This window comes from Corvus hawaiiensis, chromosome 24 (assembly GCF_020740725.1).
Source record: "Corvus hawaiiensis isolate bCorHaw1 chromosome 24, bCorHaw1.pri.cur, whole genome shotgun sequence".
NCBI classification, from domain to species: Eukaryota; Metazoa; Chordata; class Aves; order Passeriformes; family Corvidae; genus Corvus; species Corvus hawaiiensis.
The window spans coordinates 5,546,365-5,561,215 of NC_063236.1; the positions used below are offsets into that span (position 1 = coordinate 5,546,365).

General features: G+C 62.9%; 1 protein-coding gene across 7 annotated transcripts in view; it reads right to left on the bottom strand.

The window, feature by feature from the left end:
- Nucleotides 1-14,851, bottom strand: part of NAV1 (neuron navigator 1) — a 74,397-nt gene that overhangs the window by 4,073 nt on the left and 55,473 nt on the right. Inside the window, exons 7-32 of one of the 7 annotated variants that reach the window (XM_048327784.1) lie at nucleotides 11,491-11,629; nucleotides 10,983-11,280; nucleotides 9,918-10,611; nucleotides 9,357-9,815; nucleotides 9,111-9,152; nucleotides 8,798-8,946; nucleotides 8,017-8,187; nucleotides 7,444-7,496; nucleotides 7,253-7,276; nucleotides 7,086-7,163; nucleotides 6,809-6,892; nucleotides 6,561-6,672; nucleotides 5,844-5,965; nucleotides 5,409-5,417; nucleotides 3,869-4,065; nucleotides 3,620-3,782; nucleotides 3,321-3,495; nucleotides 3,008-3,105; nucleotides 2,787-2,882; nucleotides 2,476-2,635; nucleotides 2,142-2,377; nucleotides 1,889-2,043; nucleotides 1,635-1,706; nucleotides 1,166-1,362; nucleotides 557-675; nucleotides 124-321 (exon numbers count right to left, since the gene is read on the bottom strand). In XM_048327784.1, coding sequence (XP_048183741.1) covers nucleotides 124-321; nucleotides 557-675; nucleotides 1,166-1,362; nucleotides 1,635-1,706; nucleotides 1,889-2,043; nucleotides 2,142-2,377; nucleotides 2,476-2,635; nucleotides 2,787-2,882; nucleotides 3,008-3,105; nucleotides 3,321-3,495; nucleotides 3,620-3,782; nucleotides 3,869-4,065; nucleotides 5,409-5,417; nucleotides 5,844-5,965; nucleotides 6,561-6,672; nucleotides 6,809-6,892; nucleotides 7,086-7,163; nucleotides 7,253-7,276; nucleotides 7,444-7,496; nucleotides 8,017-8,187; nucleotides 8,798-8,946; nucleotides 9,111-9,152; nucleotides 9,357-9,815; nucleotides 9,918-10,611; nucleotides 10,983-11,280; nucleotides 11,491-11,629 — 4,300 coding nt within the window. Of the gene's footprint in view, nucleotides 1-123; nucleotides 322-556; nucleotides 676-1,165; nucleotides 1,363-1,634; nucleotides 1,707-1,888; nucleotides 2,044-2,141; nucleotides 2,378-2,475; nucleotides 2,636-2,786; nucleotides 2,883-3,007; nucleotides 3,106-3,320; nucleotides 3,496-3,619; nucleotides 3,783-3,868; nucleotides 4,066-5,408; nucleotides 5,418-5,843; nucleotides 5,966-6,560; nucleotides 6,673-6,808; nucleotides 6,893-7,085; nucleotides 7,164-7,252; nucleotides 7,277-7,443; nucleotides 7,497-8,016; nucleotides 8,188-8,797; nucleotides 8,947-9,110; nucleotides 9,153-9,356; nucleotides 9,816-9,917; nucleotides 10,615-10,982; nucleotides 11,281-11,490; nucleotides 11,630-14,851 lie in introns of all 7 variants that reach the window. The other 6 variants (XM_048327783.1, XM_048327786.1, XM_048327787.1 and 3 more) reach the window with 6 other exon arrangements.

Genomic DNA, 14,851 nt, shown 5'->3' on the forward strand with positions numbered 1-14,851 from the left:
CAGGAGCACAAAGTGTTTCTGCATCCCCAAATCAGGCTTTTTACACTGAGAATTAACTGAGAAAGCAAAGCTCAGCCCTGCTCTGCCTCAGCTCTTCCCAGCCCCTCCGGCTGCCCAGCATACCAGTGGGTCCGAGTCCAGGGAGCTGGGTGTCGTGTCCTTCACGCTGCGCTCCTCAGGGGGGGACACGGCACTGTGGGGCCCAATGGTGGGCGGGGGCAGGTGGTACAGCTTGGACTGGTCCTGCTGCGCTGACGGCCAGGGCAGGGTGTCCCGCACCCACTCCACGGGGTCCTCCCAGGCTGCCTTCTGCCCATGGACCTGTGGCAGGGAACAAGTGGCAGCCACCCCCTCAGTACATGCCGGAGCCAGCGATGTGGCACCCCAAGCCCCCCAAGACAGTGCTGTGTCCCACAACAGCCACAGGGCAGGGATCGACAGAGATGTCACCTGCAGCCACAATCCCAGTGCCTCCCCTCTCCCCCTGACTCATGACAGCTGTATCAGTGTGTCCCCGCACTGGTTTGTGTTCCCAGGTGCCAGCAGCAGGCACTACCTTGAGCCCATCTTTCGCCCCCTCCTGTAGGTAAGGGATGATGGAGTTGTTCCACAGGTCGATGAACCAGGTCCGGAAATCCTCAATTCCAATGGGGCAGGACAGAAAGAAGCAGGGCCCTGTGGGGGGAAGGCAGACAGTGGAAATGGCAGCTGGGTCCCCCTCCTGCAGTCACTGGGCCTGTGGCTCACAGCACTGAGGCAGGCACACCTGGCTGGCAGGATGCCCTTGGGAACAGTGTCTAGGCACCATCTGCCTGCACAACGGGCAGACAGCATCTCCCAGGCAAGGAAGGGGGCTGCCAAGTTCAATCTATCCACCAGAAGCCTGGTGAGGCATGGGGGATCCACCTGGGAAAACACAGCTCCTCCATGCCCAAGGAAGGGTGCTGGGAGGACTGGCAGCCTTGGCTGACACCCTAGTGACAGCTCCCGAAGGAACAGACCACCCAGGGAAGAGCACCGCTTGTGTGCATCACCCACCAGCTGTGGTTTGTGGGACTGGGAGACACAGGGAACACGTCAGCCCCCCGAGCTCCTCGGGGAGGGTTTGGTCCCAGTCCCCGGAGCTCCCCCCAGTGCAGAGGAAGAAGGTGAGGCAAGGCCGTACCGATGAGGAAGTCGGATGTGCTGTGTTTTTCCAGAAAGGTGTGCAAATGGTACCAGAGCTTGGGCACCCAGTCCAGCACCCGCAGCAGCTCCTCCTTGTTGGCGTTGATGTCCGTGTCCGACTCCAGCAGCTTTCGCCGCAGGTAGCGCACCAGGAAGCCATTGGCTGGCTCCACGTTGTTGGAGAAGGTCAGCATCCTGAGGGAAGGACTCCGGTGGTCAGGGCTGGGTATCCACACAAGCTACCCTGCTCCCCAACACTCTCGGGGTCCTCCTCACATCCCCACCCTGAATTTGCCTGAGGCTGGGGAATATCAGGTCCTTCTAGGATGGCAGGGACAGGCCTGGGGCTCAGTCCTAATCAGGGTCCCCACTCATAGGATGCGACCACAGAAATGCCCAGGTGCAAGTGATGGCTTCTGTCCCCCACAAAGCCACAAGGATGATCCCCAGGGATGTACAATTTCTACCTGAAGCTGAGATGGAGGCCGTGGTTTGGGGTCATCTTCACAGGCTGGTTGGTAGTCCCAATGATATATGGGCTGAGTGAGTGACAGAGAGACAAGATTCATGAGAAAAAGCCTCTGAGTCAGCCCGAGGCAGAGCTGATCTGGGCACAGCAGATGTGCAGCCTCATCCCCACAGCCCCGCGACCTCGCTGGGAGCAGCAGGGAGCAAGTGTGTGCCACGGGGCTGTGCTGGAGGGGTGCAGAGGGACTCTCACCATTTGTGGTACTTGCAGGTGAGTGCGCCATTGACGAGTTCGCTGATGGAGCCCGCCTCGCTGAGGTCGTCCAGGAGGATCACCAGCGGCACGTCCGCCGTGCCCGTCTCCCGGTCGATCTGGTTGGCCAGGTTGGACAGGTACAGCTGTAGATCCTGGAACAAACAAGGCCGGGTGTCACGTGGGGCCATGGCATGACAGCCAAGGGGACCATGGCACCAGTGCCCACAGGGATACTGCTGCGTGCCCTCACCTTACAGGACTGCTGGTGCATGTTGAAGGTGCTGACGATGCCCTCGGTGACGTCCCGACCCGAGCGCTCCACCAGGTACTCGGCAAGGCGGTTGGTCAGGTAGGTCTTGCCGGTGCCACTGGGCCCCGAGAGGATGAGGCGGCGGTGCTTCAGCAGGAGGCTGATGTAGTGCTGCATCATGGGCTTGGGGATGAGCGTTTCAAACACCAGGCTGTCCACGCACTTCTCTTTCAAGCCTGCGGGCAGGGAAGGGCTGAGGGTCCCACTCACACCCTGCAATACCCCGAGACAGCAGGGACATGGCACAGCCATGGAGCCCCTATGCCACACTGACCTTTGAGCGTCACGACGATGCTGGTCAGGCCCCGGCGGCACAGTGGCAGCTCCGGCGGCTCCGTGTCCAGCACCCGCTTGATGTGGCTGATGCTGTAGCCATAGACGGACTCGGTGCTGAGCCCCAGCGTGGATGCAGGATCCATCTTGGTGACGTAATCCTACAAGGAGAAGGACAGGGCTGTCAGTGCTCCTGAGGGCTGGCAGAAAGCAGCTCCCAGAAAGCTGGAGAGAACCTGGGCCAGGGAATAGCAGGCGTGGTGGAGTAGTGTCGAAGGATGGCTCTCTAAAGAGTGTTCTTCATGCTCCTACCTTGAACACCTGGCAGACAGCCTCATCCAGCATCTTCCAGTCCACCTTCCCGCTCACCTTGGTCCAGCCCAAGAAAAACTCCTGCTGCTTGAGGTCCTAGGAGCCAAGGCAGAGGTGTGCAGTGTTGGAGCACCACATCCAGCCCCAGGAGGCATCCTCTGCCCCTTGGCCAGGGCCATGACACGGTGACGGGTCAGGGTCCCCAGACAGCCCACACTTACCCCCTTAATGATGTGCTGGGGCGGCATGCGCACCACAATCCGCAGCGTCAGCTCATCCTTCTGGGTGCCAGCGCTGACAGCATCCATGGGGGACACGTCTGGGGATGGAGCAGTGAGGCTGTGCTGGCAAGGGGAGCCGAGCCACCAGGCCTCCTGTGTCCAGCCAGAGGCAAATCCTGCTGTGGCTGACAGCAGCACCGGCAGCACGGCAGATCCCCTGCTCGCTCCAGGTGAGCAGCAGCACTTTCCCCCCCCCACAATCCTCCCTCTATCCCAGCCCTTCCCCATCTGCCAGCAGCTCTGTCACCCCTACCTGTATCCCCCAGGCTGGGGCTGAAGGCATGGCCAAGGGTGAGACCCAAGGAGCGCCGTGGTGAAGAGGAGGCCGATGTGCTCGTGACATGGCTGGGAACGGAACCTGGCACTGCTGAGGGCCCTGGGGCCACCTTGAGACGGTCGTTCTCGGCCTTCAGGAGATCCACCTCCAGCTGGGGCAGAACGAGGTAGGGCACAGGGTAAGGAGCTGTACGCCAGCAGCACCCTGGGGTGCAGCACAGTGACTGTGGGCACCCTGGTACTGAGAGCAGCCAGGCTGCTGGCAGGGGTCCTCACCTGCATGTTGTGCATGGTCTCCCGCAGCTGCTCCAGCTGGTGGGCTGAGTTGAGAGCCTCCAGGCGGATGTCTGTCAGCTTCATCTCCTTCTCCCACAGCTCTGACCGCAGCTCTGACACCTCCTTCTTCTCAGGCTCGCCCTCGCTGTGGGCCTGGAAGAGCCTGGGCCAAGGGAGAGACCAGGTCTCGCACATGTCTCTGGCAGAAGCCTGTAGCCCCTGCCACTGGCCCTCCCCAGCCCCACGTACTCAGCCGTGTCGATGCCCACAGAGGAGGATGTGGAGGATTTGATGGAGGGTGAGGCGGTCTCTGTGGAGCCATGCTGTAGCTTGGGGGAGGAGGGGGCCGACGAGTCTGGCGTGGCGATCTCCTCAATGTCCGAGTAGGACGAGGCTGATTTGGGGCCCTTCTTGATGCTGAAGGCCTTATTGAAGGAGCTGCGTAGCTACAGGAGAGGGAAACGTTCTTGTTAGACACAGTCCGAAGTGCAGCCTCGCAAGCAGAGACCTGGTCTGGTCCTGCCCTGTCTGCCCAGGACCCACAGACAGTCTGAGCTGGGACCAGTACAACCACACCCATCACAGAGGCAGCACCACCACCATGCTGGGGAAGGCTCCAGCCTGACCCTGCTCTGCTGGCACAGCAAACGGATGGGGTGCACAGCCCTTTGGGCAACACTCACCCGGATGGCACCAGAGCCCCAAAGAGTGGGACCCATGTCCTGGTCAGGATGTCTCCCAGCCCTGCTCCCCACCAGCACCTACACCAGGCTGTTCAGGCATGGCACCAGCACCCCGGTCCATTGGGATGGGCTAATCCATCCCCACATTGACTCCACCACAGCCATTGCAGCAAGAGGCATTTACAGGGATGTCCCTTGCTCCAGCCACTGCAGAGCCAGCCCCACACCTCCCTCTGCCCCCTGGATCCTGCTGGAAGCGTAGAGGGGCAGCCAGCCCTCCACAGAGCATGCCGGTGTCTCGTCCGAGCATGCAGCATGCACACAGCACACACAGAGCAGTGGGTGGGTGAGCAGTGGGCTGGGGCCGGGGTGGGGATGGACACTGCACACAGATCAAACTGGAGCCAGGTCCCACCAGCCGGTGGGAGAGCAGCAGGACGGGCACCCTGGGCTCACAACATGTGCTCTGGAGTGCCAGGGCCTGCTCCAAGGGAAGGTGGGAGGAAGAAGGGATGGAGAATACGCAGGATCTGTCCCAATCCCCACAGACACCAGCAGACTCCTCTAGGGTGTCCCCGAAAGCAAAAGCATTGCATTTCAGTGTAAACAAAGTGGGTATCCAGCTCTGCTGATGGTGGAAGCAGGGGAGCACTATGTGGGTGCTGGCAGGGACAGAGCCTCTTGAGACCACGAGGCAGCACTGGAGAGGCAGAGATGGGCAGTGCCACACCCCAGTGCCCTCAGTGCCACTGGCAGGGCTGCACCAAGGTCCCCATCCCAAAAGATCCAGTTACAAGAAGTCAGGAGAGTGCCTGCCTTCCCTAGGCAAGCAGGGGACTGTTCCCATCCACAGGACAGGTCCCATCCGAGCCTTTCCTGCTGCCTCTGGGCAGTTCAACCCCCTCCTTGTGGGTGCATATTTGTCCTTAACATCAAAGGAAGCAGCCAAGGTGAGCACAGCCTGGCTGGGGACCCAGGATGGCCTGTGCTGGGGTTAGTGCCAGTGGGATGGATGGGATGGGGATTGTATGAGCACCGTCCCATGAAATGGAGCAAGGGCCCTGGCTGGGCACAGCATGTGGTGGAGGGGACAGCGTGGGACTTACCTCATACACCTGGAAAAAAAGGGTTGAGGTCAGCATAGGGGGAGAGAAACAAAACAAAGCAAGACTTAATCACACATCCAGCTCAGAGCTGCCTGGTGCAGGGAAGGGGCTGCCTGGCCGAGGTGTCGGCCCTCCACACGGTCAGAGCCTGCGTGCGCAGGAGGGAGACATGGGGGAATACACAAGGAAGCAGGCATGCAGGGCCAGGACTGGGAAACTCCTGAAGGGGCTGGAGAAGTCCCAGCCAACAATTCAAGACACAAATCCATGGCAGCTACAAGCTCCTCACCACTGCTGTCCCCAGGGGACAGGGGGCACAAACACTACGAGGCCAAGGCAGACCAAGAGCAGCTGGTTTGTGGAGCTGACCCTGAGCAGACCCTGCCAGTGGCTCCCCAAGCCCCACTTCTCCTGCCAGTGCCCCATCCAACCCACCCAGCTCTTCTTCTTCTTCTTTTTGGCATCAGCGTCCTTGCTGCTGCCGATGCTGGAGTGGCTGGTGATGCTGTTGAGGCTGGAGATGCTGTCAGAGGAGTTCTGCCGCTTGATGCGCAGCTCTGGGGTCCGCCAGAGAAGGAGAAGAGATTGGGAAAGGAGGGATCAGCCACCTGCAACTCCTCCAGTGCCAGAGCACCCTATGGTCCCCCCCTCCCTACACCCAACCCCTCCTCCCACCCAACACCTTCAGAGCTCTTGGAACCACCCTGTAACAATGACATGGGGCTCAGACACCACATGGGCGCTGCCAGAGAGATGCCCAGGGCACATATCACCCTGCTGCTGTCCCAGGCCATCTCCCTGACAGTTCCTTGCATTCACACTGGGGTTTTGGGGCTAGAAACAGCACTTACGGGAACAAAGTCAAGATCAGCAGGCAAAACTGGCTGTTGGCAAACAGCCTGGCAAAGGGGTCTCCCAAGGCTGACAAACAACCCATTCCCCTACATGCCAGCACTGCGACCTCCCATGGTGACAGCTCCGGCTGTCCATCCCTGGTTTCAGATGCTCAAGGATCCCAGGTGGGGAAAAATTGCTGCCCAGGGCACCCTTCCTCCAGATGAACTTCCCCCATGAGAGGGTGTGCCCTGGGGCCCTGTGCCAGTCCCAGCAGGAGCATCCCAGCTCAGGAAAGGCTGCAGCATCATGCCTTACCTTTGGGGGTGACATCAGTGCCATTCAGAGCACCCTGGATCACGGCCTGGGCCTCTGAGTTCTTCTTCTTCAGGAAGTCAATGGTCTCTCGCAGGTCCAGCAGCTCCGTATCCTGGGGGAGCAGAGTTGGGAGTCATGGAGTGTATCCCAATGGTGCAGAGCCCACCCCAAGAGCACCCTTGGGGCAATGGCCCAAGTCCAGCACCCCGCAGCCCCACGAGCCCCACTGAGCACTGCGATACACCCACCTTCTCCTCGGCGGTCTCAGCCAGGTGCCGCAGGCGGGATGTCATGCTCACCAGGCTCTGCTCGAAGGCTGCCACCAGGTTGGCCTGGAAGAAGGGGAGAAACAGGTGAGCCCTCACATTTGGGCGAACACCCATGGGCAGGTGAGCACCCACTGCCAGGTGTGCGATGTGGAAGGCTGAATGGGAAATCAGGGCTCCTATGGGCACATCCAGCACCAGCCCCATGCCCTGCACAGATGGAGCGGGGTGTCCCACAGGGGCTCCCGTGGGGACTCACGTTAGCCGACAGCTGGGACGTCAGCGTGGCCACCTTCTCCTGCGAGGACTCCAGCTCACGGCGCAGCTTGCGGATTTGCTACGGGGAGAGCGCAGAGGGATGAGAGGGGCCAGGCACTCGCCCTCACTGGGGGCAGGGGCAGGCATGAGCAGAGGGTGTGGGCTCACCTCAGACTGCATCTTCTCCTCAGCCTGCAGCATGAGAGCAGAGAGAGACAGACAGACAGAGGCAGGCAGTCAGGGGGGCAGCGAGGCACAGACAGGCTCAGCGCCAGGCAGAGGCATGCACAGAGCCCCCCCCCGTCCCACCCAGACCCCCAGCCATGCACAAAGCAGCGCAGCACAGAGGTGGCTCTTACGGAGGAGTAGGTGGAGGACGCGCTGGAGGCCAGGGACAACACCGATCCGTGAACTGCAACACAGGAAAACCCGGGCTGTCAGGGTGCCCTGGAGAGCAGCACCCAGGGGCTACAGCTCAGGGCTCTCAGTGGTGGAGGGCTCTGAGGCGGCCTGGAGGAGGCATAGAGTGGGATGGCAGATGCTCAGCACTGCCTGTTCCTCAGTGCATGCCTGGTGGCCTCCCTGGGCCACATGGCAGGGAATACCCTCCACCTGCACCCTCCTCTCTGGGGAACCTGGGGGCTCTGCTGCCCTCCCTGTCTGCTTGGGTCCCCTCTTCCGCAGTGTCACAGCACTCTGGCGGCAACCCAAGGACACTGGGTACCCATGGGGGTCAGGGCAGACCCAGGGCTGATGCCAGTGTAGAGTCCACCAGGCCCCTCGGGGCTGTTGTCCCTGCTCTGACACCAAGAATGGGACACGCTGACCCATCCAACAATGCCATGGCAGCACCAGTAGGGACAAGGGTGCAGGGAGCCCCACCAACCCCCTGCAGCCTCCTCTGCCTGGGCAGGAGCGCAGCACACTCTCACCATCGTCCACAGGGTCCCGGAAAGAGCCCGAGCGGATCATGCCCTTGGGCTTGTCGGCCAGGGAGAGGGTGCTGCCCATCTGGGAGGTGCTGTACAGCTCGAAGGTGGAGTCGTGGGTGGGGATGCTGTTGGAGCGGGTGATCCGCGGGGTTGCGGTGGCAGTGGGGCTCACTGCAAGGAGAAAGCGGGGAGGAAGCAGGGTCAGAGTGACGCTGGGGACCTGGCATCAGGATGGGGAAGCAGGACTGGGAGCGATCCACGAGAGCTGTGATGCAGTGAGGAAGCAGGGATTGTGGTCCCAAAGCAGGGAGGGGCTGGGGAAAGCTAAAAGGCAGGTTGATGCTGGGAAGACCTGGACACCAGCACCAAGGTGATCACAGGGCTGAGAAACAAATCCATTGCCCCAGGGCCAAGTGGGCACCACTATGCCACAACCCATCACCTGCAGGTGCAGGAGTGGAGCGTGCTGCCCCAACCTGTCTGCCTGGACCCCCCAAACCCTCCAGGAACATGCAGGTCCTGGTCAGATCAGGGCAGGGCTTACTCCTTGCCCTGCCAGTCACCCCCAGAGGAGCAGTTGTGGCCTGAGACCCAAAGGTGGATGAGATGCCCTGAAGCAGAGGTGATGGACATCCCTGGTCCCAATCCAGCACCAGAAGCACCAGGTGCTGGTGGTGTCAAGGAGACAAGCAGCGCCCGGGGGAGCACTAGCACATCTCGCGGGGAGCACAGGGAGCAGGAGGGAGCAGGAGGGAAGGGGCCGGCAGCGGAGGGCACTGACCAATGCTGGTGAGCGGACCCTTCCCGACCAGCGCCATGGGGAGGGCAGGGGGTGAGGGCAGCTCCTGCTGCTCGTCCGACTCGGGGAGCCCGCTGACTGCGTGTGAGTGGCGCCGCTCCTTGGCCTCCTCCTGGGAGTGGAGCTGGTACCTGGGGAGCCGCAGACAGGCACGGTAAGATTGACCAGCACCGTCCAGTTCCTGCCCACCGCACTGCGGCCCAGCTTCCCTGGTTCGGGGGCACCGCCCTGGAATGCCCCATGTGCCCCCTCTTCCCACCCCAGCACCACCCAAAAGTGATTTGGGCTCTTTTACCTCAACCCTTTCTTGGGCAGCGTGTTCCTGTCACGGTTGGCACTGGAAGGGAAGGAAAGATCAGTGACATCCCTGCACAGACTAGGGAAGGAACGATGGGGATTGAGCTGCAGGAACAGGGAGCTTTTCCCTAGAAATGTAGCAGGAAGAGACTCTGAAGCAGGCAAAGGGCATGGCAGGACAGCAGGGAGCGATGTGAGCCCATGAAGGTGCTGCAGCAGCCCCCTGCCCTCCTTCTGGCCATACCTGTCCAGATGTGTGAGCCGGGGGCTCCCACTCCAGCCCAGCTCTCCTGCCTCTTCTTCCTCCTCTTCCTCCTCTGTGCTGGCAGGGGGTGCAGCAGCAGGGGCGGGGGTGGTGGTGCTGCCCCCTGAAAAGGCACTGGGCAGGCTCATGGGCATCTGCAGGGACTCCATGCTGCGGTGAAGGCTGGAGAGCTTGGGGTACATCCTGCCCTCCTTGGGGACACTGAAGCCACCCATGAGCTCCAGGCCCTGGGAGAAGCTCGCCGAGTTGATATTGAGGATGGGGGCAGGGCTGGGGCTGAAGCAAGGTGCGAGGTGCCCGCCGGCCGGGTGCAGGTCCTGGAGCTTGGCAGTGTGTGGGGTGTGCAGCTCACTGGAGGAGGGCAAGTCCAGGCTGTTGGAGTTGACCTTGTCCAAGTTGGCCAGTGAGGGAGGCTTCACGTAGGTCTTGGCAGCCGCTCTGGAGGGGGGAAATGGGTAAGGAAACAGGTGAGACTCAGGTACTGGTGCTGGGCACAGCCGTGCCAGGCACCTGCTGCCCTCGCAGGTGGAAGGACCATACCTGAGAGGTGTAGGGGGCAGCTCGGCAACCTTGGCTGCTGGCGGGAGGTTGGCCTGGGCTTTTGGAGTGCTCTCAGGTGAGCTGGCACTCTTCAGCGTGCCACACTCGGAGTCAAGTGCCACTGCCTTGGCCTTGGCCTTCTCCTTCTCACGGTCTGTCTGATTCACAGGGGCTGGTGTGCCACGGCCAGTGCCAACCTTGGATGGCTCCTTGAGCCGCGACACCGAGATGCCGCCTGGCTTGGTGCTCAGCAGGCTGGGGTCAATGCTGCTGCTGACCGGCCGGGCTGTGCTGCGGCCCCCGGTCACACTCATGGAGCTGGATTTGGCCGGCCGGGGCAGGCTGCGGTATTGGATGTTGGAGCGAGCCCCTGGGGCCAGGAAACCAGGCTCAGGTGCGTTGGAGACATCGAGGCTTGTTTTCCTCCCACTGACTGGCTTAACAGGGATGCCAGAGCTCTTCTGGATCTTGCCGAGTGTGGCCGAGCCCCCAGCCTGCATGACAGTGGCCGTGCCGGTGGCAGGAGCTGGTTTCTTGTAGCCAAAGGAGCTGGAGGACGAGGGGCGTGCAAGCCCTGATGGCGGCTTCTTGGCATCAGCGGCACGGTCACGGCCGGCATCGGAGGAGGAGCGCTGCAGGCCCGTGTTCTTCACTGACAGCTTGCTCTTGTCGGTGACTTTGGTCTCTGGCTTGCCTGCTGGCAAAGAAAGGACAGGTTAGTGTCCCAGGAGGCTTTGGGGACATTTGGAAGTGAATGAGCCCAGACAGGACATGGGCACCAGAGATGCAGGGATGTGATGGAGAAGGGACATGCCAGACCCTTGGTGCACTCAACGACCCCCCAGCCTGGTGCACGGACATGAGACCATGGGGCAGGCACAGACCCCAACCTGCCCGCGCTCCGCAACACAGCCCTGCCTCCCCTTCCAGCCCACACCCAGCTCCCAGGTCTGAGCACAGCCACTGGCTATCCCACGGCCAACATGCTTGGGAGAAGGCACACAAAGACACCACCCAACCTTCTCCCCATCAAAGGAGCTGGACCCTGCCCAAACTGGTTTTTACCTGCTACTTTGAGGGTGCTCTGGGCCGTGTGGGTGATGGGGGAGGTCACAGCCACCGGAGGAGTCTTGCCCTTCTTGAGGGAGCCCGGGGTGCCCAGGCTGACAGGCTTCTTCAGCTCACCACCCTTGGGACCATCCTCGCCACCCTCCGAGGGCTCCCGCCGCCACTTGGAGGAGCCATGCTCCATCTTGAGGCTGCTGCTGTCGTAGTCCAGCTTCTTGGGCGCCTTCTCGTCACCCTCACCGTACCAGCTCAGTCCGCTCTCCGCCAGTGAGCGCTTCTCCGAGTCCGTGCGCAGCTGGGGGCAGAGTGGAGTGAGGGGCACTCCTGGCACCCACCCCAAACCCATCCCCAGAGAGCATCAGCCAGCTGGGAGAAGGATGAAGCAGACACCCTGTGCCATCCTTGTTTCCTCACACTGGCACCCACCCTCCCCTCTTTCCCACTGAGGTGGTGGCACCAAGCCGGGATCGGTGCCGGGAAGGGTCCGGGTGCCACTGGCACCTACCGCTATGGCCGAGTTCCTGCGCGAGGCGGTGGGGGTGGAGGGCAGGGAGTTGAGCGAGGAGCTGGCATTGAACTCCTCCGAGCTGAGGTTGTCGGAGGCATCGCTGAGGCCACTGCTGATGGAGCTGCTCTCATCCCAGCTGTGAGGGAGAGACAGCATCAGACCCCTGCCCAGCCCAATGGGTCCCACCACTCGCAGGATCTCCCTGCTCTAGAGGCTGCCAGGGCAAAAAGCTGCTCCTGGTAGTGCCCATGGCAGGGACGTGGCATGCAGGGCCCATGGCTGGCTCCAGCCCAGCCTGGCATGGGCTCATGTCCCTCTGGCGCACAAGGCTCAATGACCCTACATCTCCCCATGAAGGCTCTGTGGAGCTTTGGCGGGGATGGAGGGACGTGCGCAGCACGGGAAGCCAGCACCCACGCCACAGGGCTGGCAGCACCACAGCTGGCAACAAGTCCCCAGCAACCTGCTCTGACCCTGCAGGAGGGTCGGGATTGTCAGAAAGGGCAGGACTTCCGGAATAAACAAACCAGCTGCCCTGCGGCATCCACCCTTCCTCGGGTGGTCCGCACCCACTGCACCCTGCTGCCCCTCTCCAGCCCCCAGCAGCCACAGGCAGCAGGGCTGGGATCTGCTGCTGTGCCAAGGTGGCTGCTCCATGCCGGGGCTCAGCCGAGTGTGCAGAAGCCCATCTGCAGGCCCGTCAGTCAGCACCATACTGGGGCAGCAGCTGCTTGGGTGCCCCACGGGCCCGGCTGGCTCCACAGCGTGGGGCTGTGCCCACAGCGATCTGGCACAGACGGGCATGGAGCACCCTCCAGCAGGATGAGCACAGCCCCTTTCAGGTCAGCAGCTGAGTAGGCCAGTGAGGCCCCACAGCCTCCAAGGGCCTGTGAGAGCCTGGGGGAGACAACACTGGAACAGGCTGCCCAGAGAAGCTGTGGCTGCCCCATCACTGAAATGTTGAGAGTCAGGTTGGATGGGGCTTGGAGCAACCTGGTCTAGTGAAAGGCATCCCTGCCCTTGGCAGGGAGTGGCACAAGATGAATTTTAAGGTCCCTTCCAACCCAAACCGTGGCATGATTCTGTGACAAGCTGTGGCGTAGGAGTGGGGAGCAGAGCTGGGAGCTGCAGCCAGCCCCAGTCCCTGCAAGAGATGCCTGTTTCTCTACATCGGGGCCACAGAGGTGCAAGAGAAGTCCAGCAAACACCAGAGCCCCCGCAGCAGTGGAAGAGCAAAAGCAACAGCCACCACCATCCCTGTCCAATGCCCAAAGCTCAAGAGGGAGCAACAAAGGCAGCTCCACCACCATAAGACCTGCACTGCATGTCCTGCTCTTTCCATCGGGGAAGAGTTCATCAGACACTGGCCAGAGCCAGGATGGACACAGCCCCCTGTGTCCCCACAGCAGCTTCTGAGACAGAGCCAGCAGGTGCTGCTGCCCAGGAAGGGATTTCAATAGGATCATGCACCCAGGATGTGCTGCTGAGCTCCTAAGCTCCAAGCCATGTCTCACCACCAGCCCTATGCCTAGGCTGAGTCCCAACTGGAACGGAAATCCCCACCCCAGAGCCTGGAGCAAAGCTCCTCTCCCAGCCTGGCATCACCTGGCAGCAGGCAGTGCCAGGAGTGAGGCCAGGCTTTGTAGGGCTGTGTCCTACAGGCACACAGCTGGGGCCACATGTGCTGCTGGGTGTCTGAGTTTGGCTTTTGGGGCTGTGCAGGGAAACCCCAAATGCTCTCCCAGCCATGCATACGACACCCCCACTGCCCCAGGCATCCAGAGAGCCACAGAGAAAGGGGCACAGAGTTAGAGGCTAAGCCAAGGCAGGAGGTGACTCCAAATCCTCCTCGGCAACCCCGTGCTAAGGAAAGACAACATGGAAGGTCACATTGCAAAATCACTAAAACCATGGGGTGAGGCTGGGGAGCCAGCTGCACACTGCGAGGCTGTCTCTGACTCTCTTATGGGGCGCACGGCTGGTGCACTGAGGGATCCCCCAAACTGGCACGTATATGCCATAGGCAGCACAGCAAGGAAAGCCTCAGCCACAGCACCACTAGCCCCTCAGCAAGCACAAACTCCTGGAGCATGGCCGAGCCCTGGCACCTCGAGTGTCCCCTGAACCCACACATGGGGGGCAGCCATGTCACAGTGTCACTCCGGGACAAAACTCACCCCCTGCTTTGTGCTCCATCCCCTCCATCTTACCCAGGGCCATTCCCAGCTCCTGCAGACGGTCCCGCACCAAACCCACCCGCAGGCAGCCCCGCGGCAGCTCCCGGGGACGGGGATGCTCAAGGGCAGCGTGTCCGTTCTGCCGCGCTCCGCGGCGCCGGCGGGCGGATGGGACCCACCGGGTGCGGGATGGCCCGGCACGGTCCCGGACATGAGCACCCTGGCCCCAACCCCGGCCCGGGAAGGCGGCTGCACCGGGAGGCAGCAGGGGATGGACCCGGACCACCGCGCGGTGCGCGGGGATGCTCCCCTCCGCTGCGCCCCGGCCGCGCCCCGGCTCGGAGCTCCCCGCTCGGCAGCCCCGGGGTCAGCGCCGACGTCCGGGGGCACCGGAGCCTCGGGAGCCCCGCGGAGGGTGGCCCGGCCGTACTGCAGGTGGGGGGCGGGGGCCGGGGCGGAGGATGGGGGTGCCGGGGCGGAGGATGGGAAGGCCCGCGGGAGCCGCCCCGATGCCCCGATGCCCCGATGCCGCGGTGCCGGGCGCGGCCGCGCTGCCCCGACCCCCCTTTCCACCCCCCCCCCCCCCCCCCCAGCAGCGCGGCCGAGACAAAGCACCGCCCGCGGAGCGGCCCCGGGGCACGGGGCTTTGTCTGCCGGGGCCGAGCTCCGGCCGCGCCCCCGCCCGGTGCCGGTGCGGTGCCCGTTCCCTGCCCGTGCCGTACCTGCTGGCGAGGCGCGGGGCGCAGCGCGGCCTCCCCGCCCGCAGCATCGTGCTGCCCGCGGCGCGGCGCGGCCCCGCCGGGCGGGCGAGAGGGGCGGGGGGCGGCGGGACCGCCCCGCTGCCGGCGCCTTAAAGCGACAGCGGCACCGGACCCCCTCCGCCGTCCTTCGGCCCCTCCTCGTCCCCGCCGGGACGGGCCCGGGGTCCCGGCTCCAAGCCCCGCCCGCCCCGGCCCCAAGCCCCGCGGCCATGTCCCCACATTCTGACCCCAGCCCACGGCCCCCACCCTTGTCCCTGGTGTCCCCCAGCGTCCCCCCAGATACCCGCAGAGACCCCAAACCACGATTCACATCCCCAAATACAGCACCAGTTACCCCCAGTCCAGCCCACAGTGTGATACCAGAGGCCATTCCTCAGCACTGAGGCTGGGCCCAGTGCCCCCCAAACCGCCCTGTTCTGT